The 27089-nt window shown below is 34.6% G+C and overlaps 1 protein-coding gene and 1 non-coding gene across 2 annotated transcripts in view; one reads left to right on the top strand and one right to left on the bottom strand.

Moving 5' to 3' along the window:
- Nucleotides 1-27089, bottom strand: part of EYS (eyes shut homolog) — a 1174088-nt gene that overhangs the window by 1067244 nt on the left and 79755 nt on the right. The window contains 1 exon segment of the mRNA XM_006211933.3: nt 15526-15640. Within this exon segment, the coding sequence (XP_006211995.2) occupies nt 15526-15640 (115 nt within the window).
- TRNAT-GGU (transfer RNA threonine (anticodon GGU)) lies at nt 7640-7711 on the top strand. The gene has a single exon. It is a non-coding gene; the product is annotated as a tRNA-Thr (tRNA).

The raw sequence follows: 27089 nt of genomic DNA, 5'->3' as shown, positions 1-27089 counted from the left end.
CATCTCTAAATAGCTCTGAGCATCCTGTCAGCCAACTGAAAACAGAAAACATGAAAATATAGCATAGCTCTTCTGATTTATTAGAAGAGGTGGATTTGTATTTTGGTGGATTAATTCCATTTGTTGGGAGAACCATTATTCCGGATGATGCTCCTAAAAAACAATCATCATATTATGAAGGATGTCAAACAAGCAACAATACTTTAATAATATTTTTGTTGAATAGTGTTTATTAAATTGACCATGAATCCATAATTTTTTTTTCCTGCATAATGCTATTTTGTTCGTCAGGTGGTTTTCATTAAATTGATTTTTTTTTCTTTTTGAGTATGAATTTTGAAAATGCTATTAGTGGAGGAAATTAGTCATTCTGACTTCATCTCAACATGGTGACTAATGTAATACTTGTTGCCTATTTAAATGCTGTTTTCTTAGTTCTGTAAACTTAAACAGACCAATTTAATGATTCAGAATCATTTTCATGACAAGATCAGTGTCTTTGTGACTTCAGTTGCTCTAAAGTGACCTTTCTTTTACATAAAGGTTAGTTTCAAATAGAATTAATAGTTCTCTCTGTCATTGTTAACCTAAAGTTCCACAGTGACCTCAGGTACCATGGTAATACTAATTTTTCTCTGTCAATTTTATTTGAACCACAAGAGAATTAAAAGCATTTACATGGAAATGACCATTTAGCCATTTGATGTTTTAATCTCCCCAAATTAATACCTGGAATTAAATGTTAAAAAAATAATCCTTATTTTTAATACTATTTCTCATGGAATTCATGGATTAAGTAAGAAATATTTGTTAAAAAAATCCTTGGTAGTCTGGAAACAGATCTCAACATTCATAAGTTTCAGCCTATAACCATGAAATAGAAATATGATTTTCCTGATAGAAAATGGGCTCACTTACATTGGTAGAGTGGATTTAGGGAGACCAACTCATCTGTTTTCCTGGGACATTATTTTTTAGCATTGAAATTTGTGTGTTCAATGAAGATACTCAATCCTAGGCAAGCTGGGATGGTTAGTTGCCCTAAGTTGATTGAATAATAGAGGTATTATCCTTGAAATGAAGAAGGATGAGGAATAAAGATGTAGTTAGCATCTGAAGAGAGAGAGAAATATCTTCAGTGGTTCCAGGCCTATGAAATGTGTGTTTGTGGATGTGAGTGTGTGCGTGTTTGAAAATGCATGTTTGTGGGGGATTACTACAGCATAACCTACCTACCACACTTATCAAAATTTCCTCCATCTAAAGGTTAGACTAAATTCATTTGCTGAGGATTTTTCCAATATGAAATATCTGTCAACTGTATGAAATTGTCCCTAATCCTATAAAATATACAGCTCATATATCTGTAAGATTAATATTACATTTATTGTAGTAAACAATAGATGTCTATAAGCTGTTAATAAAAATGTACATGAAAAATGGCAGTGTTAAACTATCATGTACTTAACTGCCCAGGTTATATATAAAACTAAAAATAGCAAACAATTCAGCATTGGAATTATTTCTTTTGGAATTGAGTGGGGTGCCAAGAGTGGGGATATACAACCATTCATTTGAAAGTGAACGTCTCTCTTTTTGTTGACAGTGAGCTAATTAACTGGTACATATTAGAAAACTAAACTTGAACTGACTTTGAACCTCAATAAGCTTGGGAGAACATCATTTTGGTAAGCAAACAGTGAAATTAAGACAATGATAAAGTAGTTTCACACTGACAGTAAAAAGAAACAAGAGAATCAAGAAAATTGTCCATAAAAAGAAAAGCAATTTATTTCCTGTGTCACATGTCAGGCTAGGTTACATCAGTAAAGGCAAATTTTGCAATACCGAAGTCTTGTGACTTTTATTTGATTGACACAAAATACATATTCATAGCAATATTATAGCCCTAACCAACTAATTTAACATATCATTTGCCAGAAGTATTTGATAGCGCTTTCTTAAGGCTTTTCGTTTTTATAAAGGGAAGCAAACTTGACTGATAGTATGAAGAGATATAAAAACTCTAAATGTTGATTTATTTCAACAGCTATACTTCTTAGGCAGGATAATGATTTCTTTGAGACATTCCGCTTTCTGTGCCATATTAGGTATCAAACTTCTTTCTTTCAAAGAAATTGTATCCCCAGATCAGGGCTTATAGTTAACACTGTTGCATCTGTACTCCTGGCCGGTTCTATTTATGTTCATTTTAAGCATTTATAACAAGGTTTAGAAACAGTGTTAGATATATAGAATTTTTTTTTCCTTTACATAGTGAAGATACTTAGAACAGCGATACCACATCTCTCTCTAAATTTGTATGTGTGTGTGTGTGTATGTGAAAATATTAGTAACAGAAAAATATTAGAAAGCATCCAATGATATGCTGCCTACAGGTGACTCCACTTAGATTTGGGACACACACAGACTGAGTGCAGGAATGGAAATGGATGTTTCAAGCAAATGTTCATGTAAAGAAAGCAAGGGTGGCTACACTTATATCAAGCAGAATAGCCTCTAAGCAAAAGATGGTCAAGAGACAAAGACAATCATTACACAATAGTGAAGGAGTCAATGTATCAAGAAGATATTCAAAAAACTGGGTATAGAAAAAAATGTATCTCAGCATAATAAAGGCCATATATGATGACTATACAGCTAATGTCATACTCAGTGGTGAAAGTTTCAAAGCTTTTCTCTAAGATCAGAAGCAAGACAAGGGTGCCCACTCTCAGAACCCTTATTCAACGTACTGCTAGAAGTTCTAGCCAGAGCAATTAGGCAACAAAAAATCAGAGCCAACCAAATTAGAAAAGAAGTAAGACTGTCTCTGTTTGTAGATGACATGATCTTCTATGTGGAAAATCCTAAAGACTTCACATTAAAAAAAACTTAGAAATAATAATCAAATTCAATAAAGTTGCAGGACATAAAATCAACATACAACAAATTAGCAGAGAAAGAAATTAAAGAAACAATCTCATTTACCATCACACAGAAAAGAATGAAATACCTAGGAATATACCTTCCCAAGGAGGCAAAAGACCTGTACTCAGAAAACTATAAGACACTGACAGAAGAAATTGAAGACAGCACAATCAGATGGGAAGATATTCCATGTTCTTGGATTGGAAGAATCAATATTACTAAAATGACCATGCTACCCAAGGAAATCTACAGATTCAGTGCAATCCTTCCCATTTTTAAGTATATAAATCACGTTAAAAGTATTTCATATCAGTATTATACATGTGTATGAATAAAGAATAATGTTACCCAAGGCTATTTATTCCCTCTGAAGAACATTATTTTCTAAATCTCTGTTATTAAACTCTTATCATTGTTTTAAATTAAATGAAGAAAATTAGAAAAGACATGGAAAATCTTCAGAGAGCGAAGTCATTCTTCTGTTTTCAAACAGTGAATCAATCAATTTCAAAGAGTCTCAAAAAAAATGTGGAATAAGTTTGACTGTCTTCCCTTCTAAATGAGCGTTCAGCTGGCAGCTTAAAAATGCCTGTGCCGTGATACTAAACCCCAGTGATTGTCTCATATATTTCATGTCCCTGAATGCCAAATATCATTCAATTTCAGAAATGTATTTGACAGTCTTAAAGAGGAGAAATGATTACTTTTACCAATTACAATAACCTTAAAATTCTTTCCTTTTTTTCCTTATTAAAATTTCCAGTATAAACTTCTTACAATAGTGGTATAACATTAAATAAAACAATTAACTCATTAATTAAACAACTTCAGTTTTATTTTTCAAGATAACATATTTACTCTATGCTTTTTTTTTCCCTCTATAGTTAAATTTCACCTTTTCTGAAGAAGGAAAAATACCTCAACTCCTTTAACAATATATCATTTGTTTCCACAGGATTTTCAATTTTCTAACTGACACTTTTTCACAGCACAATCAGATCTTTCTGATAAGGTTGCCATCCCAGGAAAAGTACATCCTTAACAAGCTAAGAGTGACTCATATATACTTTTTTATCCTTTTTGCTTTTTTAAGTAGTTGAAACTTAGTTAATATTTAATCATTCATCTGTTTTAATACAAATCGTTTTTTTTTAGCATTGGGTTGTAATATTTAAACTCATCTGTAGTTGCATTTTGCTATTACTTAAATATTAAAATATAGTATTTATTAAGCATCTTTTCTATCTGTGAAGTATATATCCAACTGAATATTTTCCCTAAAAAAAAGTAGTATTCTTGTGTAATCAATCTTTACCACACTGATTTCAGCCTTTACATCCAGAAACTTAAATATTCCACCTGTTTTCTCAAATTCTATTGAATATTTTTTCTTAAACATACTTCAGAAGTCTAGTTTTTTAAATAATTTCTTATAACATCCTATGAACACTGGTTTTGCCTATATAAACCACTGTAACTGTTGAGTGTTCCTTCTAATAAATAACCATTGGAGTAGACTATGATTTTCCTCAAACTTTGGCTCAAAATACAATCAACTAAATGTTTTTGCTTATTTTATTTCAAGTCATGTTAGACATATTGAAGCAGTCTTTCCAAAGCAAATTTCCTAACCTTAGAAATGTGGTTAAATTATATTATTTATAAACCATTGTTTTAAAGTTTAGACCATTGATCAGAAAATTTTATTACATGAGAAATATTTAAAGAAATCAATGTATGCATTTGATTAGTCACTGACTAGAAAACAAGTGTAGATATGTTCGATTAATAGCACTAAACTGCAGAGTAAATAAAGCTTTAATATAAGATATTTGGCATGAGTTAATAATAGCCCACTTCATTGATGAACTTGAGTTTCAGACATTTTTTTAACTCTTAGCCCTCATAAAAGAGATCAAATTGAACCAAATTAAAAATAATAAAATTCATCAAGGCATCCTTCTCTTTGGGAGTGATTCTAGGTAACTTTATATTTCACTCAGGTTTTTCTTATATCTACCTTTTACATCAGTAGTCTTAATGAAGAGATTCAGGGACAATGGATTGTTCTGGGTCAGTCAAGGTCATTTAAAGTTTAGCTCATTCACCCAGAATGACACCACCAAGTTCCTATCATCATGACTGAAGATACAAAAAATGTGTATTAAAAGTACGTGATCGACCTATTTAGAATGTCATGAAATAAGAAGACAGGCACATAAATTTTTTGAACTGGAATTTACTTTATGTTTCCTGATTTCTATATTCACTGATCAAATGGAATGAGTAATTTTACTTTTCTTTGCGTGAAAATTTAATGAGGTGATATCACGCCTTTTGGGAACAATTATGTCATTAAACTTCGCACCTCATTTTAAGAGTTCCAGTCATCAGCATATCGTCAGAAGGAATTTTTGTGAGTTGAGACAAATTGCTTGCAAAAAGACAACCTAACTTTGGGAAGGACACCTAGAAAGATTAAACAGAGTTAGCTCTCAGGTGACAACCAGGCTGAGGAAATTTAGTTTTGACAAAGAATTAGTGAAGAAAATTCCTCTCTCTTTTCTCATGACAGATGTAAGAATAATTAGAAAATGACCCAGACATGCTCATAGTAAACCTAATCAAAATATAATGGCAGTAGCCAACAAAAAAGTCACATTTATTTTTTCAGTATGTGCAACATTCTTATAGTGGTCACCCATCTGCCAGCAATTTTCACTCCCTTTTCTGCTCATTCCCAGATTTAGGTCATAAAAAATGATGAATTAATATTTAAAAAAAATGCACAAGTATGCTTACGTATCTGCAGCTCGCACTTCACATTCCCTTTCACTCTCAGTCTAATGAAACAGCCCCTCCTCGTGACAGGTAGACAGTATCCACGAATCTAAATTTTGAGTGACTATTGTTCATTAGAGCTTCTCTAATCATTTTCAGCTAGTAAATTTATTTTTGTGCTAACAATAAATCTTAAAACTTCTGTGTATTTATTTCCTGTTGCTGCTGTAATAAGTTACTATAACTTTAATAGTTTAAAATATTTATTCTTTTATATTTCTGGAGATGAGCCATCTGAAATCCATCCTGCTGGGGTCAGTTCAGGGTTTTAGGAGGGCTCTAAGGGGAGGCTTGTTTTAGTGCCTTTTTGGCATCTCGTGGGTACCCGTATCCCTTGGCCAGTGGACTCTTCCTGCATCTTCAGAGAACATCACTCCAATCTCTGTCTGCCACCACATCACTTTCTGTGTCCCTGTCTCCTTCTGGGGTCCCCCATATAAGGATTCATGTGATTAAATCAAGCTCATCTGGATAATCTAGGATAGTCCCCTCCTATCAAGAACCTTGTGTTAACCACATCTGCAAAGCTTCTTTTTCATAAAAGATAACATTCATATGTTCTTAGGATTGGGACATGCACATATTTTGGGGCACCATTATTCGACCAACCATACTCTGGATTCTCAGAAACTGTTCGGGAAAGTTATACCTTCAGTTTATGTAGTATCTACTTCTGATGTACCTGATTACAGGTCTTATGGCCCTAGCTCCTGGTCATGAGCATTTGGGGAGGAAAGTCACCATCTTGATGATCCGAAATATAATAGAAATGGGATTCATGTCAATAACCACACTTTTTAAAATAGTTTCACCAGGAATTTCTCTTAAATTTTTAAGAGGCAATTTGTAAATTGTAAAAATTTCTTCAAGAGTGATATTTTTCTCTATTCACTTTTCTGTTTCATTATTAATGAAGACATATTGGCACTTTTACTTTCACTGAGGCATTTCAAGTGTTCATATTTGTTCCTTACAAATATGAGCATTTCAACAGTTCACAGAAATCACACTAATTAGGAGAAATTAAGCTGTCACTTCTTATAGAACTGTTTTTATTTACTTTATCACTTGATATAAAAATTCTGCTGAAAATAAGCAAGGGATATGATAAAATATATGCTTATAACTTCTTCCATTCTTGCTCTTATGATGGAATGACATAAAATCAAGTCAAATTTTAAGTGTGACCACAACTGTTTTTTACATCTACCTATAGAATTTTACATTACAAAAATTAAAAAACAAAAAAAAATACTTTTATCTCAAAAAAACTTTGTGTGAGAGAAGTTTTTGAATATATTCATCATTTAAATCCCTCTTAAATTTCTTCCTATGATAAGACAAGTACTAATTGATTAATAATTAATCAGTAGAAAACATGTAGAATCACAAAGTACTACTCACTGCAAACCAATCAGTTTACACCTGCATGTACAAGTGACAGTGACATAAACACCACTTGCTGAATATTTTTATTTTTGTCTTGGCATGACTATTAAGAGACCTATACATTTCCTGTACAAGAGCTATTGAGAAACAATGGAAGCTGTGAGGTAACTTCAATTTCCCTCAATCCTCCTAAGCTAGGAGCCTGTGTTGCTTTATTACTGCCTGCCGCCTGGGAAGGCAAAATCAAGAGGACCCAGATGATAGTATGTGAGTCTGACCATCAAAGAAGTTTCTATCACTTTTTGTGACTAACAATCTTAGGGCAATGTACTCATTAGAAAATTGCTTAACTATGAAAACTGGGAAAGATTAGTCTCTCGTATTCTTTGAAAAATGTTTTCCAAGTCAAAGCATGTTGTTTTTGCTTGCTTGTTTAAAATGACATGACTCAAATGATTAAAATATACTGCAGGGGGTGGGGAGTACAGCTCAGTGGTAGAGTGCATGCCTGGTGTGCACGAGGTCCTGGGTTCAATCCCCAGTACCTCCGTTACAGGAAATAAAATAAAATATACTGAAGAACTAGAGTAAATAAGTAACATCTACCAATGAAAAAGACTTAAGTGCTAAAAGCTAGTGTGTGCATGCGAGTCTCTGTCAAACATCATTTTAGGCAGGAGTCAACTTACCTGGCAAAAATCTGAACATCAGCAGGGTAAACTACACAATTAATGAAGTAGACTCAAAAGCCATTGAGAAATCTATGAATGACAGATCAGAGGAGGACCTGTCTCCAAAGTATAAGGCATGGATCAGCACATTATTCAAGTGGATTGTAATCACATGGCATTCCTGAAGCTACTTCAAGCAGTTCGATGGCTCTTTAATTTACCTTTATTTTTATGTTTAATAAATCTGGAATCCTGTTTCTGCCTCCCCTTCCCCTAAAAAAATAGAGAGAACTCACTCTTACGATACCAGTTCATGCAACTTAACTCCTCCCAAATTTTCATCTAAATGTTCAATAATATAAATAAGAAGAAAAACATTCAAATGAATTTAATCTGAGTATTTCAGAGGGAAGGATTGAGAAGCAGAGTTTTCTAAATTGAAAGCAACTAGTCTGTTCCTAACTAAGGAAGAAAAATAATAGAAAAGAATTTTGGCTTAACCAACTCTATGCCAACCAAAAATCACTTCTTAATCTGGAATTTGTCTTATGTTATGGGTCTGCTAGTGTGAGATAGAAGTTTCTCTTTAAGTTAGAGCTTCTTTAAATTTTCATAAAGTCTATTTTTCTTTCTGTGCGCAAGTTTTACTATTTCCCAACGTCCATATCCTAAACATCCTTCTAAAGCAGGTACCTCAACCACAGCAAGGCAGATATTTTGGACCTGGTATTTCTTTGCTGTGGAAGGCTGTCGTGTGCACTGTAGGATGCTTGGCATCAAACCTGGCCTCTACACACCAGACTTCAGTCGAAGCCCCAACCCCTATTTGTGACAACCAAAAATGTCCCTAGACATTGCCAAGTGTCCCCTAGTGGGTAAAACCCCACTTGGTTCCTCTGGGGATTTATTGTTTTTGACCTTAACTATTTTTTCCCACAGATGTCTGTATGTCTGTAGTACAAACTATGACCCTAGTCATCCAATACCTAAACCCAAAGAAGGTATCCCTGAGGATTGATAAGGAATGAAAATATTGGTATGTTAACTGGTTAAGGGAACAATTAGCAGGTACGTTTAGAAGCTTAGTATGTGATTCATGGGCCAATAGGAAATGGTTTCATCATTTTTGCTCAATTTAGGAGTTTGTAGCACATTATAGTGTGAATTTTACATTTTGTCATCTTTTTGTATGTGTGTAAACCAATATTTTGAATGTTAATATCATACTTGGCTTACCTAATGCCCCTTTCTTTGATTTGTTGACTTTTAGAATACTTTACATAAAAGCACATTGGGAGTGATTTTATGTGTCACATAATTCTTCCTGCCTTTTACCAATTGCATCTCAATCTCATGTTGGGCTGGCTTTGACTACTCCATTATTAACAGAAAAGTTAGTCAGTCTATGGAATCTGGCTTTTCCTACAGAGAAGATGCATTTCAAATAGGCTCCCATCCACTACAGCTGGCCTGACTGGCCTTTGCTGAAATTTTGCTGTATTTTCTGGAAGAAGTTTACTCCTACACAAAGAAACAGAGTTATCGACCTTCATAAAGCTTACATTTCAGCCTAATCTGGTCTGACAGACAATGAAGGAGAGACAGGAAGGACTGTACTGTTATCTGGGAACCAGATGTCAATAGCTATTAAGAAGAGCCACAGTAAAAGGAGGTGACAGGTATGGGCCAGGACAGCATCCATTTTTTAGATCGAGAGTCTAGGGAAGGACTCACCAAAGGCAAACATTTGAGAAAAGACCCAGCAGAGTGAAGGAACCCACAAATCAGACACTTGGGTCAAAATATTCAAGACAAAGGAACATGCCTGGGTTCTTCCAGAAACTTCAGAGAGACCATGGGATGGAGTTTCAGAGTGAGCAAGAAGAAATAGATCACATTGAGCGTCTGGTTAAATACTTACCTAGTGTAGTCCTGGAAAGTCTACCTATGAGAGCCTTCAAATTCTTCTTTGTGTGTGTGTGTGTGTGTGTGTGTGTGTATGAGAGAGAGACCGAGAGACAGAGAGATTCTGCCTAGATTTTCTGTCATTGAAACTAAATTTTAGAATTCTAAATTCTACCTCCAATGCAACCCGTACGCATGTGGAATTCTAATTTGAGCTTTATTCTTTCACTGTGAGTTTGCATAAGACATGCTTGTTGAAAATAATTGTTTAAAAAAAAAGATTTAACTAGAAGATGGAAATAGAAGAGAGAAATAGAACAGATGGTAAAGTTAAACTGCATGAGCTTTAAATTTTGTTTTTTGTTGGCTCACCCGTGAAGCCTCATAAGGGATGTTCAAAAAGATGAGATAAAACATATACTGCTTCCTTCAATCTGTGTTCCTGAACCGGTTGTAAAGGAAGGGAAACAAAGGGCTGTGCACAAAGCTCTCGGGGCATTTTCTTTAATGGTAGAACGGGCAGCAGCCAATAATTCTGTCGTAACCTTAGGAAGCTATAAAGTGTTGTGATACACACAAGCCAGAAATTGCGGTTCTGACCATGTGCGTTATCTATTCAAATGAAATTAACTTTACTGGTAAATCACTGAAACTCTTAAGACATCCTAAACCATTGCTATGAAGTGATGCAAATAGTATTTAATTGTATCGTGCCTATGTTTTTGCTTTATAATGCACGCAATATCAATCAGATATTTAAAATTTTGATACACGTGAAGATTGTAATAAGACTTTTTTTTTGCCATGAGCTCTTAATTTCTTCAGTGATTTATTCATACGTAGTGATTATTAGAAATCTGACTCCTCAACTGGGAAGTAACAATTGTTTCATCACAAGGGCATTTAAATTATTAATGTTGAGAATGGAATTGACATTGTAAAAGTGCTCGATTGGAAATTCCTCATCACAGTTTCAGTGAGAGAATTCACCATGCTTATGCCACTTCAATTATAAAGAAAATGAATTGAAAATTGAGAAATTTAACTCATGATGAAGAGCATGGCTTAGAATTAATAAGATTCTCACCTATAGGTTTTTGTGGGGTTTTTTTTACCCTAAATATTGTCCAAACTGTTGCATTTAATATAAAATTCCTAATCTTAAAGTCATTGTGGGTATGCTTTAGTGTTCATCTTATTTCAATTAAATAAATATTCAAAAGAAATATTTTTCTGATTATAATTTTAGTCTAATTGGAGTAAATTATTATCAAATTGTTAGTTTATTTATTTTCAGCCTATATTGTACACATCTGTATAATACAGTTATCATGCAGTGCCCAGTAGCCATCAGAACTCCGATTAATCTTGGTCTGTCCTTAAATCCAAGATTAACTCAGAGCCTCTCTGTGATTCCTCAAACCTTCTCCTCCACCTTACTCTCCACTCCCTGCTTCTCTGTTCCTCTGAGTTAACCTGTTCCTGGACCACGCAGGTCACAGACCTCAGATAGCTCACTGTCTATATAAAAGCAATTCACATATACCAGGGAAAGTTTATGTTTATTAAAGCATTATAAAGTCCTAAATGATTATGGGGATGGATGACCTCAGAAGCTACATCACCTTGTGCCTTGGAACTCGCTCTCTCCCCTGCACTTCATGCTTCCTGGGAAAGCCTGGCCTCCTGATTCACAGCCTTCTCTGGTGTCTGGACGCCCTGGGAAGATGATCTATGTCGGAGCAGAACCGCCATGCCTGTTGACTTTCCTCTAGCCCAGAAAGTTCACACGGTATCTTATGTCGTTACAAGCAGCTGGATATCATATATCCGTATAAATATACGAGCCAAATTGTAGTTAGGCTGATATAACTGTTTTACTAAACGTTTTGATTTATTTTCAAAAAATACGATACAGTTCAAAACTGTAGCCTAAACTGGATGCGTTTCTAGGATGAGGGCACATTATTATTTTTTAGCTATGGGATTCCTTTTATTCTAGAATAAAGTAACAATCTAGTGAATACTTGCTACATATTTGATATAATCTTGTTTCCTCACTTCATGTATTTCTAGATTTTTGAATTATTATTGACAGAAAATCCCAGGTGCATTTACTAAACTGTCATCCACTGCGTTTCTATCAAGTTCTGTTTTCCCTGTACACACATGAAAACACTGTCTCCTTTCCTGTGGTGTGAAGGGACACCAAGGATCCTGAACAAAAGGCTTTTGACTTTTCTCGGCTGTGGGGAGAGAGGGAGAGCAGGGCCAGGAGTGGAGAAGCGGTGGGTCGCTGTGCAGAAAAGTGGGCAGCATCAGCCAAGGCCCCTCCGCAAGGGTATTTTCATTTATAAATGATTTTCTCAATATTTTTTTTCTATAATTTGTGGCGGCCAGAAAATATACTTGCTGTGATTTCAAACCTTAAAAGTTTCTTGACTTGCTTTATTGCCAAGGACATAGTCTTTCTTGGAGATGTCTTGTGTGCTGTTAAAAGAACAAGCAGTCACAGCTGGTGGGTGTGATGTGCTGTCATGCTAGGTACGTGCATTGAGAGTGTCATTCAAACCTTGTGCGTCCTTACAATTTCCTGTACTTGTTCTACCAGTTACCGAAGGAGAAGTGTTCACATCTCAACTACAACTGTAGTTTTACTTACTTCTCCTTAGGGTTCTATCAGTTTCTGCTACATGTATTTTGAAGTTCTGTTATTAAATGTATAATTTGACTTGATGACTTTACTCAATTATGTTGAAATAACATCTTGGACATTTCCTTATATGGAAATCTATTATTAATAATGTTACAATAGTACTTCTTTTGCTTAATTTTTATGTGGCATGTCTTTTCTATTATTTTACTTTCTATATATATCTATGTTTTCATATAAAATGTCTTTTTTAAAATATTTGATTGAGTTTTGCTTAACATATTATTAATAATCTGCCTATTAGCTGGAGTGTGTAGTCAATGCATCTTTACTATGATCCTGAATACACTCAGATTTAAGTGCATCATATTACTTTTTCGCTTGTTTTATGTCCTGTCTCTTCTTTTTCCCTCTGAATGTACAGTATATTTGTTTTCTCTCAATAAGAGAAGGAAGAGTTTATATGTCTTTCTAAAATGTGATAGCTCATAAAATGCTCTCTTTGAAATTAGATAACATATTCAAAAGCTAGTAATACATCATCAAAGTAGGAAAAATCAGTTATAGAATTCCAAAAATGTTATAATCTAGAAAAATACATTTTATATTTGCATGCCAAAAATTGAATATAATATATAGTGTTTTATTTTCTCTAAATATTATATTGAACTTAAATATCATGGACACTGTTAATTCTCAGCACTTAAAACCATTATATAATCTGAAAAATATAGTTGTAAATATATACTAAATGTTTCACTAAATTAATTTAAATATAAACTGTTTCAGAAATCAGTAAAGCCAAAACTAGGAGTATTAATCAGTAGGGACAACTATGTGTTTGAAAATTATTATGCACCTCTTGGGAAGTGATGGAAATGTTAGCTATCTTGATTGTGGTGGTGGTTTCTTTGGTGTGTACATCTATCAAAATTCATCAAATTGTACATCTGAAATATATATAGTTTACTATATAGGAATCATACTACAATAAAGGTGTTAAAATTATTATGCTGTTAAAAACTTTTAGTCAGCTACATTATCCTCATCATCACCTAAATTTTAACTATATGAGGAGGTCAATTAGCATTTCTTTCTTGCTAATATTTTATCGATTGGCATTTATTAGACAAAGTAGAATTATACAAAAAAGTAGAGCCTGGAAGGTGTGGAAAGTCTAGTCAAATTCCTTTAATAAATTCAAATTGGATTTAGAGTCAATAACATCTAGATAATTGTTAAGGCACTGAAATGGATGAGCTCTCCCAGGGAAAGATGGTGGTGGAGGAAGAAAAAATGCTAAATAAAAGTCAGAGATAAATGCTCTGAGATTTATCCTGAAACAAAATAGGAACTAAAATCCAAAACATAAACAGGATAATATAAAACCAATTCAAACCAAAGTGGGAGAGACATTTCAATTAGATAATTTTAAACAATTTATTACTAAGGAAAGGGTGGATAGATACATTTTAAGAGAAAAGAAAACATAATATATCCTTTGTATTGAAAATAGATACATATAGTGCTTGAAAGTATGAATTCTGGAGTCACACAGAGTAGTTCAAATCTCACTTCATCTATCCTTATTGATATATGTGAATTTAAGGAAATAATCAAAAGCTCAGGAGACAGTTTATTTTTCTATGAGATAAATGGCATTTCTGTAAAGATCAAATGAGGTAATGATCATAAATGTTGCACTATAATGCCAAAAGTACTATAGGTGCTAAGTAAATATTAAGTTCTTACAGTATATATTCTTGTATAGTAACATTGTTATTATATTTTATCATATGTTTGCAAAAGTACACATATAAGTTTGTCTGTGGTCCACTCTGTAAATTGGCTTTACATTTTTTTTAAATTTTTTTTTACATTTTTTATTGATTCATAATCATTTTACAGTGTTGTGTCAAATTCCAGTGTTCAGCACAATTTTTCAGTCATTCATGGACATATACACACTCATTGTCACATTTTTTTCTCTGTGATTTATCATAACATTTTGTGTATATTTCCCTGTGCTATACAGTGTAATCTTGTTTATCTATTCTACAATTTTGAAATCCCAGTCTATCCCTTCCCACCCTCTACCCCCCCCCACCGGTAACCACAAGTCTGTATTCATTTTTTTTCAAAATATTTTGTTAAAATATTTTATAATACAGAAAAATAGAGAAAATATTAAAGTGAACATGATCTTACTGTCCCTATTTGCCAAAAAATGATTTTTAAAAAATAAAGCACTGCAGATACATTGGAACTCCCATCTACCCCACTTCACCTCCCCACCTATGTCCCTATCAGCTGCCTTTCTAGTAACCCAGAGCATAAATAACTCATGCATGTGCTTACACTTTTGCTATAGATTTATGCTATAAAAACAAATACGGATATGTTTGTGATTCAAAATTTTAATTAATCATTATCACACTGTACATATATACATTTATAATAATATTTTAATTACATATTATATTTTAACATTCATAAGTATTAATACATACAGCTGTTGTTCACTATTTGAATCACTCTTTATAATCCCATGGTATAGCTATGCCATGATTAATTTATCCATTCTCCTATCTGTAAACTCTAGTTTGCTTCATATGTGGAGTGGAAATTCTTTTATGCATCTCTTTCAGTACATATTTGATAATTTCTCCAATTTAGACATACCTGAAAGTAGAATTGCTGAATTGTAGGCTATGCCTTACTGCATGCAGTGTGCACACTCTGTATTTGTAAAGTCACTTCAAAAACTACAAATAAAAAATAATTATTTTTTATATGCTGACTAAAAATGATCAGACAAATTTTGTTCCCCATCTAGTTCAAGAGCTTAAGGCATTAGTAACTGTGGTTTACATATACAGAGACAGCGCATGCACTCAAGTAGCTATATAATTATTTTATAATAAAAACATTGCCTAGAATACTTAATAATGCCTTCCCAACATAATTCTTATAAGTTAAAAATCCCCATTACTAAACTTTACATAACTCATGTTTAAATATACAGAGAACGAAATATTTCTCTGGCTTATGTTAATAAAAGCATTTGAAATAGACTGCCGGAAGCTGTAGTATCTTGAAGTGCTAAATTACTTTGTCATGGATTAAATTACTTACTCTGAATCTTCCAATTATATTGAAACACCATCCTTCATTCAGACAGTTGACGCTGAGCAGTCTACAGAGGTCAACTACTTTCTCACAGTTTTTTCCAGTCAGTCCTGCCGTACCACTGTAAACACATCAGCATAAGTAAGAAAAGTTGCGATTTAAATATTTTCACAGAAGTCCACTAACTGTCTGCCCCAAATAATAATGCTTTCTTTAAATTACCTACAACATTTACTATTGTGCCATGTTTTCAATCATTCATTTTGTCCATGGAGACTTGTACTCAGCAAAGGAGAAAATTATTTATCTATTTAGAGGAAATTTGGATAAACTACATTTTCACTGAATGGCCTTCATATTACCTTTAGAAAATTCAAGAGTGAAATCAACTTTGGCCTAAATGGATATTTAACAATGAAATGCAGGTTTTGGAAATCAGTTGGGATAAATGAAACTATGGTTGAAATGTGAAAAAGAAGAAGATGAAAAATGAGATATCTAATGTTTAGTTGAATCATGATGCCATATTATCAGAAGTTAATGGCAACACTCATGAATTTTAGACACAGTGGAAAGAGTTGCAGTGGACAATAAGGGTAGAGTCATAGTTGGGCTAATTACATGGTTCTGTTTGTTTGTTCGTTGTCATATTTACATTTTTCAAAGCAATTGTGTAGTTGAGTGCCTGACAATGAGCTTTTTGGATTACCATGTAAATGCCTGACAATGAGCTTTTCGAGTGCTATTTCAGACGTCCATCTCCAGTAAACATGTCGCCAGCTGTACGACACCAACCACCTACACGGCTAGCTAAGAAGCCAGGTGTCCCCGATCCATGGAGTTCCCCTTTTAGAAAGCCCTGAGTGACCTGGATTGCTGACTCCTTGAATGTCCCCACCTTCCTCTCCCTGCTAATTCCCACTGTCATGTTTTAAATTCACCAATGATGATTGGACCAGTGAAACCCCAAGCCCCACCCCCAACTCCAGTAAAGAGAAAACCCCAGGGCCGTGCCTCTCTCTCTCTCTCTTTATCTCTCTTTCTCTTTCTACCTGCCACCTTGATGCAGGGCCCTCAGCCGTGCTGTTCATTCTCCAGGACCTGTGAGAATTATTATGCCTTGCTTTTACTAAGTTCCCTGGTGGTCATTTCTGATGTGTGTCTTGAAATTGTTGTAAGAACCGCAAGGGCAGGTGCAGCCACAATTCTGGCTTCAGTTGAGGGCCCCTGGCATTCCTAGCCGATGGCATCACCATCCAAAGTCCGAGACGCAGAGGAAACAGCCTGGATTCCGGTCCACTGCAGCGCACTGGCTGCAACCGACAAGGTGCTGAGGAATGCACGCTGGTGTTCAGGCTTTCTTTGTCCTCATTCTCCTTAATTTGTGAGAAATACCCTCGCCCTTTAAATCACATTTGGTAAACTTTTATTATCTAGTGAATGTGGCACCAAATTAAATGATCATGTGTCTCTACAGAAAACACTAGAGAATGAAGACCAAAAATCATACTTCTTGAGACTAAATTGTTACAAGCTGATTTAATCATAAGATGAATTGTGCCATATGTTCATTATTTAAAATTTATTATAAGAATACAGGATAATTTCATAAAAACAAGGCCACACTGACAGAGTCCAACTGGAACAGCATCAGCGAAACACTTTAATTCTGCACCTTTCCTACTGCTGGAGGCACAGCTTTGCACTTTAACCTTGTAGAAAAAAGTCACTTCTTCATTTATATCAGGAACAGCCATGCAATTTTTTAGCACTTGCAATGTGCCATGCACTAGGCTAATTGCTTTTACACAATTTTATTATTTTATCATTCAGTTTTCATAAAACCTATGTGATAGTTATTAGACCATTATGCTATAAATGTAGAAACATACTCAGAGAAGTGAAGTTAGTTGCTTTGGTCATATCACTAGTTTTAGAGCTGTTGTGAATATTAAGTATGGTTTAAGCACATTGTACTCTGTTACCCCTTTGATGAAACCTTGCTTCTCTTATTCTGGGGAACCTAGCAGAGCCCCAGAATTCAGAGAAACTCCTGAATTTCATCCACAAGGAAAACGAAAACGTCTCAACTCAATTGAAGTCAAGGAAAGAGAGGGCTTCGATAATATTTTTGCCAGAGAAGAATTTAAACCAGAAAAAACAAAAACAAAGAAAAATATGAAAGCAAACTGTAGAACAACATGGATCCTTTGAGAAATTCTATCACAAAAATGAAAAAAAGTTTCAATTTATAACGATAAAGATGAGACACGTATGAAGGACAGCTACCTAGAGGGCAAGAGAAATTTCAAATAGCATCAAAATTTTGGCCGCATGATTTAAACAGATATGATTTTAATGAAATACAATATAGAAGAAGATATGGTGAAATAACATATAAGAAAGGAAGATGACTTAGTGGTCAGCAAAAATTTAGATAACACCAAATAAATTAAGAAAGAAATGTTATAAAATAAAAATAGACTAAATTAATATATATTCAATACAAACAATAAAGTCAGAATTATCACTTCACAACACCCCCAAACATAAAAATATAGCGTGCAATTCATATTTGACAACATACAGTATTAAGGGGAGAAAAGAGAAAATATAAAAATAAACACTTAAAAATACAATGTATCAGAATCATTTAAGACTGATAATGGCAAAGATATAAATCATAGTTATAAATTTGGGTGTATAAATATCAGCCAAATAACTTCTATAGCTAAATTTTGGCAATTTAAAAAGTGCCATTATTTTAATTTTATTTAGCTATTTTACTTGTTCTTATATCAAACTTACTAAAATAAACTATATTAGCCTAATACCTTGCTTTTGACTTTATAATGTAAATATTAAACAGTGATTTTTTAAAAATAAATTTTTTTTCAGGACATGTACACTTACATGAAAATATTTTTATAAAGTGATTTTGTTTTAAATGAAGACTTAGGGCAAAATTATACTGATTATGTTTCATATCAAGAGAAAAACACTACAATTAACATAGCTAGAGTCATTTATTTAAAAGATCATGAGATAATTTTTTTTTCCTGGAAGGTATAATAAAGCAATTGAGAGAGGAAATATAGTTATACAAAAATAAAAATGGAAAAAAGTGCAGTCAGGTGTAATATTTGGTGGAGGCAATATCTTCTCTAGGTTGTCTATAGGTGTTTCTGAGGTTATAAATGTTATTCTATTGTCTCAAAACTATCAGTATTGCAAATAAACAATGTGACACCACTTTGACTACTTTTCCTTTGTAGGTAAATTGTCACTTCTGCCTTGAAGTTTGACACATATTTCTCTATGCGTCAATCAACTTGGCTAGAGAGTCAATATGCACTCTTTCTCCAGCTCAGAGAAAAAGTCTATAATTTGATTAATTATTGCTTCTCCTTCACGTGTTCTTTTTACTCTTTCTAGAGTTTCCATCATTCTCGTGCTAGATCTGCTTCATGTGTTCTCCCAGATACTCAGCTTTCTTCATCATGTCATTGCCTAATTTATCCACTAAATTCCTCGACAAATAACTCTTGAGCTCCTGCTGTAGATAGTTATTCTTCCAGGTAGATGAGTATTTTGATGAACAAACCCCTTTCTCTCATGGGTTTTACCTTTTAGTGGGCGAGGACTGAAAATAAAAATTAGGTGTATTTCAAGAGAAACATAAAGCAAACGAAAGTGGACAGGAAGCACTGGTAGTTGCTTTTTCCCCAAAGTTTGCCAGGGACAGCTTCATGGGCAAATTACCATCCGTCCAGCAGAAACTGAGAGAGTGAGAGTCACGCATACAGCACGGAGGTCAAGGCAGATTCCCATCTCTTTATTTTTCCCTCCTCTTTAAAATAGTTCTTCCACTGAAATATTCTAGATTTCCATAACTTGAGTCACTATTTCCCTTTGAATTTTTCATATTACTAGTTTAAATGAAAAGTATGGTTTTCTGCTGCAGTCTTGGTGTGTGCATGTAACATCTTTGCTCTCCTTTTGAATTTCTTTCCATATGTTAACGATAGTCATTGAAGTTGTCCTCTCTGTCCTCCAGAGAATCTAATTCCTTCAAATTGTATCCATTTTATTCTAACTCATTTTTATCCCTTCCGTCCCTAAATTCAAAACTGAGTTAATTCATTGTGGCAAAGGAGATAGAAAATACCTAAGTAGGCTGATTCTGACCTACCCTCACATAGTCAGTGTACTGATAAAGTAGCCACTCTCTGCTGGCTATTGTCCTGAGGTTCCTTACACTAATTTACAAATGCTTGCCTAGCTCACAAAGCCAGAAAAGTCTGCAGAAATTGTTTCTGTTGAGAGAGGCTAACTCATTTCAGTCGCACAAGGTTTCCAGCAACCATTTTGGTCAAAGAAAGCAGTTGCTTTAAACATGGGAAGAAGAGGAAGAAACCCCTTTCAGATCATTATTTCCCTAGAATATCCAATGGATAGTTACACTTTATACAAACTAGTATTTTATAGTCAACACGAAAGTATTAGGAAACAAAATATTTTGGGGGGACTGGAGGGTAAGAGGGCTGTAAATGATTACAAGGAATAGGTGTAAGGTATCATTTTCAGTGGTAAAAAGGGAGACAATACATGGAAAAGCAGAGAGGAGCTGAAAAGACACACATAAGGGAGAAAAGAAAGATAATGGAAGTAAAAAGCTAGGAGAAAAGAAAGAAAACAACTTTATACCCCCCTCCTTTTTTTTTTTTTTCCTCAAGATGATTTCCTATAACTGCCTTAAATGCATCTCCATTATTGGGTTGCATTTTATCAGTTTGGCCAATACTTATTGGACAATTGGCTTTCCTCTCTTTCTCAGACAGAACACCCCACACTTTGTTCAATTACCGATGGAATACATGCTACTCATTTTAATGAGAAGTGTCAGGCCATGTTGGGGACACAGCATCCAGCAAGCAGACCAAAATGTCATCGTCGGCATTTTGGTAAAGGCTTCGGTAATACAGAAATCCTTGCATTTATTGCAGCTGTTTATTTTTTAAGTGAAGAGAATTCATAAAATAAAATAAATCATCAGTGAATGTAAATAGTTGATATATTTCAAATACAAGTTGTTGGAATACACATTTTTTCCAAAATATCAAGGAAATCATAAATTATATAAAATAAAACAATGTGTGATGTCATTATAACAAGTGACTGGTAGAAAGGTATTAAAGCAATGTGTTAAATAATGAAGTAACCAGCAAACATAAAACAAAACAAAGAAACTTGAAAATTAAATATTATTTGATTTTTTTAACGAGCTAGCTTCAAAGACAGTATGTATCGAAGACAGGGTCCCTTTTGGATACTTAGTATATTCTTGGTTAAAAGTTTCCAGCTGCTGAAATAGCTCCTTCAAATTCAATACTATTCTAGGAAATTGACAGGAGATAGTTGTAAAATAACTCAGAATTGTTTTCTCTGACGCTATCATCTTGAAATACTCATCACTTGTTTGAAGACTTGGAGGGGGCTCTGGGTACTCCTCCCCCCACCCTCACCCCCCAGCCTGAACCATTCTATTCTAAATAAGTTATAATTTTTGTCTCAAATGGAACACTGTGTTTACTTTTGTCGTCTTTGGATTCATCAACCAAGAATCTGATGCAGACTCACTTGTATCAGTTTCAACACTGTCATGTTCCACTTCCTAGAGAAAAGCTTTTGAAGTAAATAAAAACATTCTTAAAATAGAAGCTTTGCAATACTGCTGGATGCTCAGTCTGAGACACATAGGCACAGACAAATGTATAACAATAGACCACTCGTTTCATCAATTTATCTTTTTGGCACAAACTGGACAACTGAGTCACTATCCAGATCTCAAGACATAGTGTATAGGTTCTTCAAAACTTAAAATAAAGTTATTAGACCAAGTTCATGTATTTTGGCCATTCAAATGAGCACGATATACTTTCATCCTAGGAGACGGAAAGTTAGCATTAAAAATATTAAAACAGCAATTTCTCTGGCTCACTGTATGCTTAGACTGTGGCACAGAAAATCATAAATGCATAAAATATAATGATAGACTGAGATAAGAGCTGTAAAATTTTAAAAATAAGAACAGGTTAAAGCAGAAAAAGTAGTTGAGAAGAGCTATTTTAGGAATATTTATTAAACTCAACAGGAAAGACACCTTTGAGGAGATGGTATTTGAATAAAACCCTAAATGAAATGAACATTGAGTACCATAATTTCTGGTTAAAATGTTCCATAGATGGAAAACCAACACATACAGGGATTTGAAGCAGATGCTTAAGGTATTCAAGAAACTTCCTGTAGACCAAAGTGGCAGAAACTGAGTAATCAGAGGCACCGTGGTAGAAGGTAATGGTGAAGGGAAAGGCAGAGACAAAATACAGCTAGCATGATATGCATTTAAAGTACTTTAGATTTTATTTAAATGTTACAGGAACCCACTGAGGGAGAGTGGCAATTTTAAAACAAGTACATTCTTTTGTGTACAAAAGAGATGACAAGGAAGAAAAAACATTTCAATTCTGCTTTATCTGCAGCTCTCACCATTTAAATGATGGCAGTTTTGCCTTTTAATTGCTCAGCTAAAAACTATAGTCATTAACTGTACTCTTTTTCTCTTTAACTCAAACCAGTATAAGGGAATATCCCATAAAGTCCATCTTAAAAGTCTATCCATAATCTAGCCACTTTTTACCACGTCCCCTCTCCCATCCTGCTTTGAGTCTCTATCTTCTCCTACCCCGATTACTACATTTGCTCTTAACTGAGCTCTTCGCATCTATCTGTCCTTCTCTACAATTTTCCTTCAACACGACAGCCAAAGCATCACTTTAAAGCATAGGCAAAATAATTCATCCATTTGCCAGCAACACTGCTATACTTCCTATTTACCTTAGAGCAAAAGTCAACCACCTTAAAGTGTCATGCGTGGTCAGCAGCTGCCCCCATCTCCAGTTTCCTGTCCATCCTCACTACCTCCCCTTGTCTGGTCCTGACCCGTTACACTGGCCTCATGAGTAAGATCTGAATAGACCAGGGATTTTGCATGGGGTGCTCCCTCTGCCGTAAACACTCTTCCTCGAGATAGCAGCGTGTCCCATCACCTCACTCAAATCACTGCCCAAACACTCGCTTTCTCAAAGAGACATTCACTCACCATGCTACACACACTTGAATGGGGAGTCAAAGCAGGGAGGGAACGTGGGAGGCTAACGAGATTTCCAGATGAGAAATTCTGGTAGTTTTAACAAGAGAGTCAACTTTGTAACGATAAAAGTGTTCATATACATGAGATATATTTATGGGGAACTTAAAAGATTTACTGATAGACCAGAAGCAGACTGAGAGACAAAGAAATGAAAGAAACCATGGATCAAATAAAGAACACTGACAGATAAGCAAGTTTAATCCTAGGATTGAAAATCAACCATTACTTTGTAATGTATGAAGTGTGAGATGCCACATCAGGTTTGTATGGAAATGGACACCAGTTGACGTGGTTGGATGCAGAATGAAATTGGTTTGGTGTTTTCAGGTCAATAGAATAAGAAACAAAGGAGATACAGAATTTGAGAATGAATATACAGGTATGCTTTGTAAAAAGGTAAATGGGGATCTGCTGAGGGTGATGAGCAGAGGAGAGAAGTTCCATCAGATAGTTAGAGGTACCTGCTGGTGGTAGAAAACATTACCTAATTTCAATATTAGAGTATGAGATTGAGTGAGCTTGACGTACATGAAGTGACGATCAGAGAGTGGTAACATTTAAATCAAGGTGTTACAGGGCATGTGATTACAGGTCATGATGAATTAAAAGACATGACCATGGGAAATGGGCAAAGATCAGGAGGAGGAGGGAAAAAAACATAAAGTAATTGTCAAAGGATTTAAGCAACCAAGATGGGTAGGTTTCCAAGATAGGTATTGATGCCATGAAGGATGATGACAGCAGTGGTAGAGAAAGGGACACAAGCCTGGGGATGGACAGGAGCTAAAAGGAGAGGAGATGCTTGAAAGGAGCCTTGGGAGAAAGAAACAGAGCTTGAGAGAGAATGGTCCAAGGGTATAGCCATTGATGAACATGGACAGGCTGTTGAGGAAGAAGAGAAATGGTGTAGATGTGGCAACAAATGACTAGAGCCACCCAAGAGGACTACGGGTCCTCAGGTTTCAGTCAGAAAAAGAAACGAAAGAATACAAAGAGAATATGGCATTGGAGAACTTGCTGCTGACAAAATGATGTCCTGAGGGAACAGTGGAAAGGTTATAGGACATTGAAGGGTTGGAGGCTGTGCAGAGAAGACTGGGACTAAGATTCATTTGACCAGGTGTCCCCTGGAAGATGTAGAGGTTATATGGTGCTAATTCAAACCTTACGGACATAGCTCTGTACTAACTTCTGTCATGATGTTTTATTATTTATTATTTATGGGCAAATGAGTAGGTCCAGGACTAATGGAAGAAAGGATTACGCATGTATTTTCAAAATGAACCACTAGGGGGCCAGGGGTAAGGGTGACTTCTGTACCAATCCCCAGGGAATTCAAAATTATATTCATAGTGGCAGAAGCTATTCTTGATGGTAAAAATGTCAGTGGTGTCCCAGGTATTTTCAATTGTAACAGAGGTTCAAACCATAATCTGAAATGTTAATACTGCGTTTAAACTTTAACAAACCTTTTTCTCAGTTAAATTTCAGAATGATTTATTTGAAACGGAAAGTTAGACTTACACATATGGCTATTGATTGCAAGGAAAGAAAAATGTAGCCACCAAGCTTTTGAGATAATTAACTCCAAGAGATTGAGGTTTCCTGTTAGTTAAGAACTAGTGAGCCACCAAGTGGAAACATTCCATTAATTAACAAATTCCGCATCCAAAAGTGTGATTGCTATTTTTTTTCCAAAATTAATGTAAAAATGTAACTTTATTATATTGAAAGGAAATCTGTCGACCTATACACTTCTGTGGTACAACACTCTATTTCAAAGTCACGATGCATGCTAAAGTAGGTTGACTTGTGACAGAAACTGAAAACCCTAACTCTCTCAGGGCTGACGTGGTGAGGCGTCATACAGACTAATGAAATGCTGAAACTGACTTGAGGAAAAAAACGTACACTAATACATTGAATTGACACATAAGTTGGGCAAGCTATAATTGTGACTCCGTGAGGAGGAAACAGGACAACAAAACAAAACAAACAAAACAATAAGCTGAGAGAATAAAATAGAACATCATTATTCCAGGAACTGTCTTTGAATTTGAGGGGAGAAAATAAAAGATTCAGAAAGCAAACTCCTGTCTAACACTGTGCTGTTTGTGGTCACGAGATGCCAGTTGAATTCTTATGTCTAATGTCTTAGTGTCTTTCTCAAGGAAGTACTTTAGATCTAGTCCTTCTGTGCAAGTAGAGAAACTGCTACCGTCACCACGTTTCTATTCTCCTCTCTTCATTTTACTTCTTCCCCAACTCCACACCTTTGCCCCCAGATTCAGAGCAAAAGAACAAACTCTTGGGTTGAAGTGTGTGGATACAGCAAGGGAGAAGATAAAGGAGGCTCTTCCGCACTGGTGCTGTTTGGGTTCAGTGCAGCACCTCAAGAATTGCGTAGAAATACGCATTTGCAATCCTCACCAGGAAGTATTGAGTTAGAAACTCTAGGGGCAAGAGACAACTATTTGTGTTTTAAACAGCTCTTCAGGAGAGTCTAACACAGCTACACTTTGGTGCAGCTAGAGTGAGAATCACTTTTAGAAAAAATATACATTTTAAGATAACAATGCACAGATAATTCTTTTGCTAAAGGCATTGAAGTCAAAGGGCTTTTATTTTTCTTATTTTCAGTGATTCTCTTAATCTCCTCTGAGAAAAGAAGAACAGTCTTCCAGACTAGTTTTTGTCACTGTTTTAACTTCATGTTTTATTAGTTTATGTTGATAACATCACCATCACTTCATCTGAGTCAAAGTTAACAACTTTTTTAACTATCCATGGTGAGTTGCAGAAGGGATGAGAATTTGGGTGCTGGAAATACTGTTTTTGTGTTTCAAGTTTCACTACATTCTTATAGATTTCTGAGCTCAGATTTTCACTCTTTGTTTGAATTAGACTGTGTTATTTCTGTCCCATTGAAACAATTTGGTTTTTACTCTCCTGTCACTTTCCTAATATTTCCTAATATCTCCTATCAAGCTCTATTAACCAGGAGTCTAATTTAGCCAAAGGATGAGACAATGATTTTAATTATGTAGATTCAAATGAGCACAATGTGCGTTGTGCTCAATGTAAATTCTTAAAGAAAATGGGCAATCTCAACAATTAGGACACATAAAGTGGGTCATATTAATTTCATGAGTTGTTCATTCATTTCAAAGTTGTTACAACTTGTTACCTACTTGATGTAATTCATCCATCCTAGAGAAATCTAACTTGCATTTCTATAACACTCATCCTATCAAAACCACACCTTACAAAGCATTCAAGATCAAATTGCATAATTTTAAGCTTATTAATAATAGAAAAATAAACTGAGAGATGACAGTAATCGAGTTTTCAAGTTTTCCCTTTGATGATAAAATTTAAAACAAAGCCTTTTAGACAAGCAGAATAGTGCTAATAAGGACCAATGAAAGTATCATACTTGATAAAGAATACATTTTATATATAAAGGTACATTTACCCCATTTATATAATGCTATCCATATCTTTAAAAGTAGATTACTTTTCTAAGTAGATTCACAAATATACTAGCACTATGAGGCTTAGAACTAGAAATTATAATTAAAAAGTCCCTATTTTTAAAAGGACAGATTTATTGTTGAGTGAATATAAGATTGAATGCACTCACTAATTTCATGGGATGGGTAAGATCTAAGATAGTGAAATGATGAGGTTTCTCTTCATTCTCTTCTGAAAATGTCAAATTTAAGAAACTGAGTATGTTTTTTTATTTTTTGTAAACGTGTGTTTAGATTCCTTTGAAACTGATGGAAGTACTGTCCACTCTACACTGTGATGTGCATGAAAGTTTCTTTTCAGTGTCTTTTAAGGCTTTCCTGTACCAGAGCTTTTAATTTTCTGCTTTTATGAATATTCTAAGATTTTGAGGTTGTTTACTGCCCTTCAATAATGCCCAAAAGAACTTACTTTGAGCAGCTGGATAAAAATTAAGCAAGTGTGAAGAGTACAAATTGTACTTCTTAATGGTGTGAGAAAGTATCTACAAAGTTAGTTAAAATTGTTTAAAATTATATGCCCAGATAACTAGGTCACTTCTGTCATTTACAAGTGGGTAATTTTTAGCAAGTTTTTATTTAAATAAGGCACTGCTTCCTAAAACTTTGCCTAAAGATCCTAAATGAAAACTACCAGCTGAGGCCTGTGAATTACAGAAAGAGATAATTACTCTATACTTTCAAAAGTTAATATTAACATTGTATGTGTACAGTAGAAATAATGCTGTGGATACTTCCATCATCTCTTCTTTCTAGACCTTCCAATATTATTCAGTTATCCTACAAACTTCCATCATAAAGCAAAATATATGTTTTATAACTGTATG

Source organism: Vicugna pacos, chromosome 8 (genome assembly GCF_048564905.1).
Source record: "Vicugna pacos chromosome 8, VicPac4, whole genome shotgun sequence".
Lineage (NCBI taxonomy): Eukaryota > Metazoa > Chordata > Mammalia > Artiodactyla > Camelidae > Vicugna > Vicugna pacos.
The sequence above is the reverse complement of the archived record's forward strand: the minus strand, read 5'-3'. Positions and strand labels throughout refer to the sequence as shown.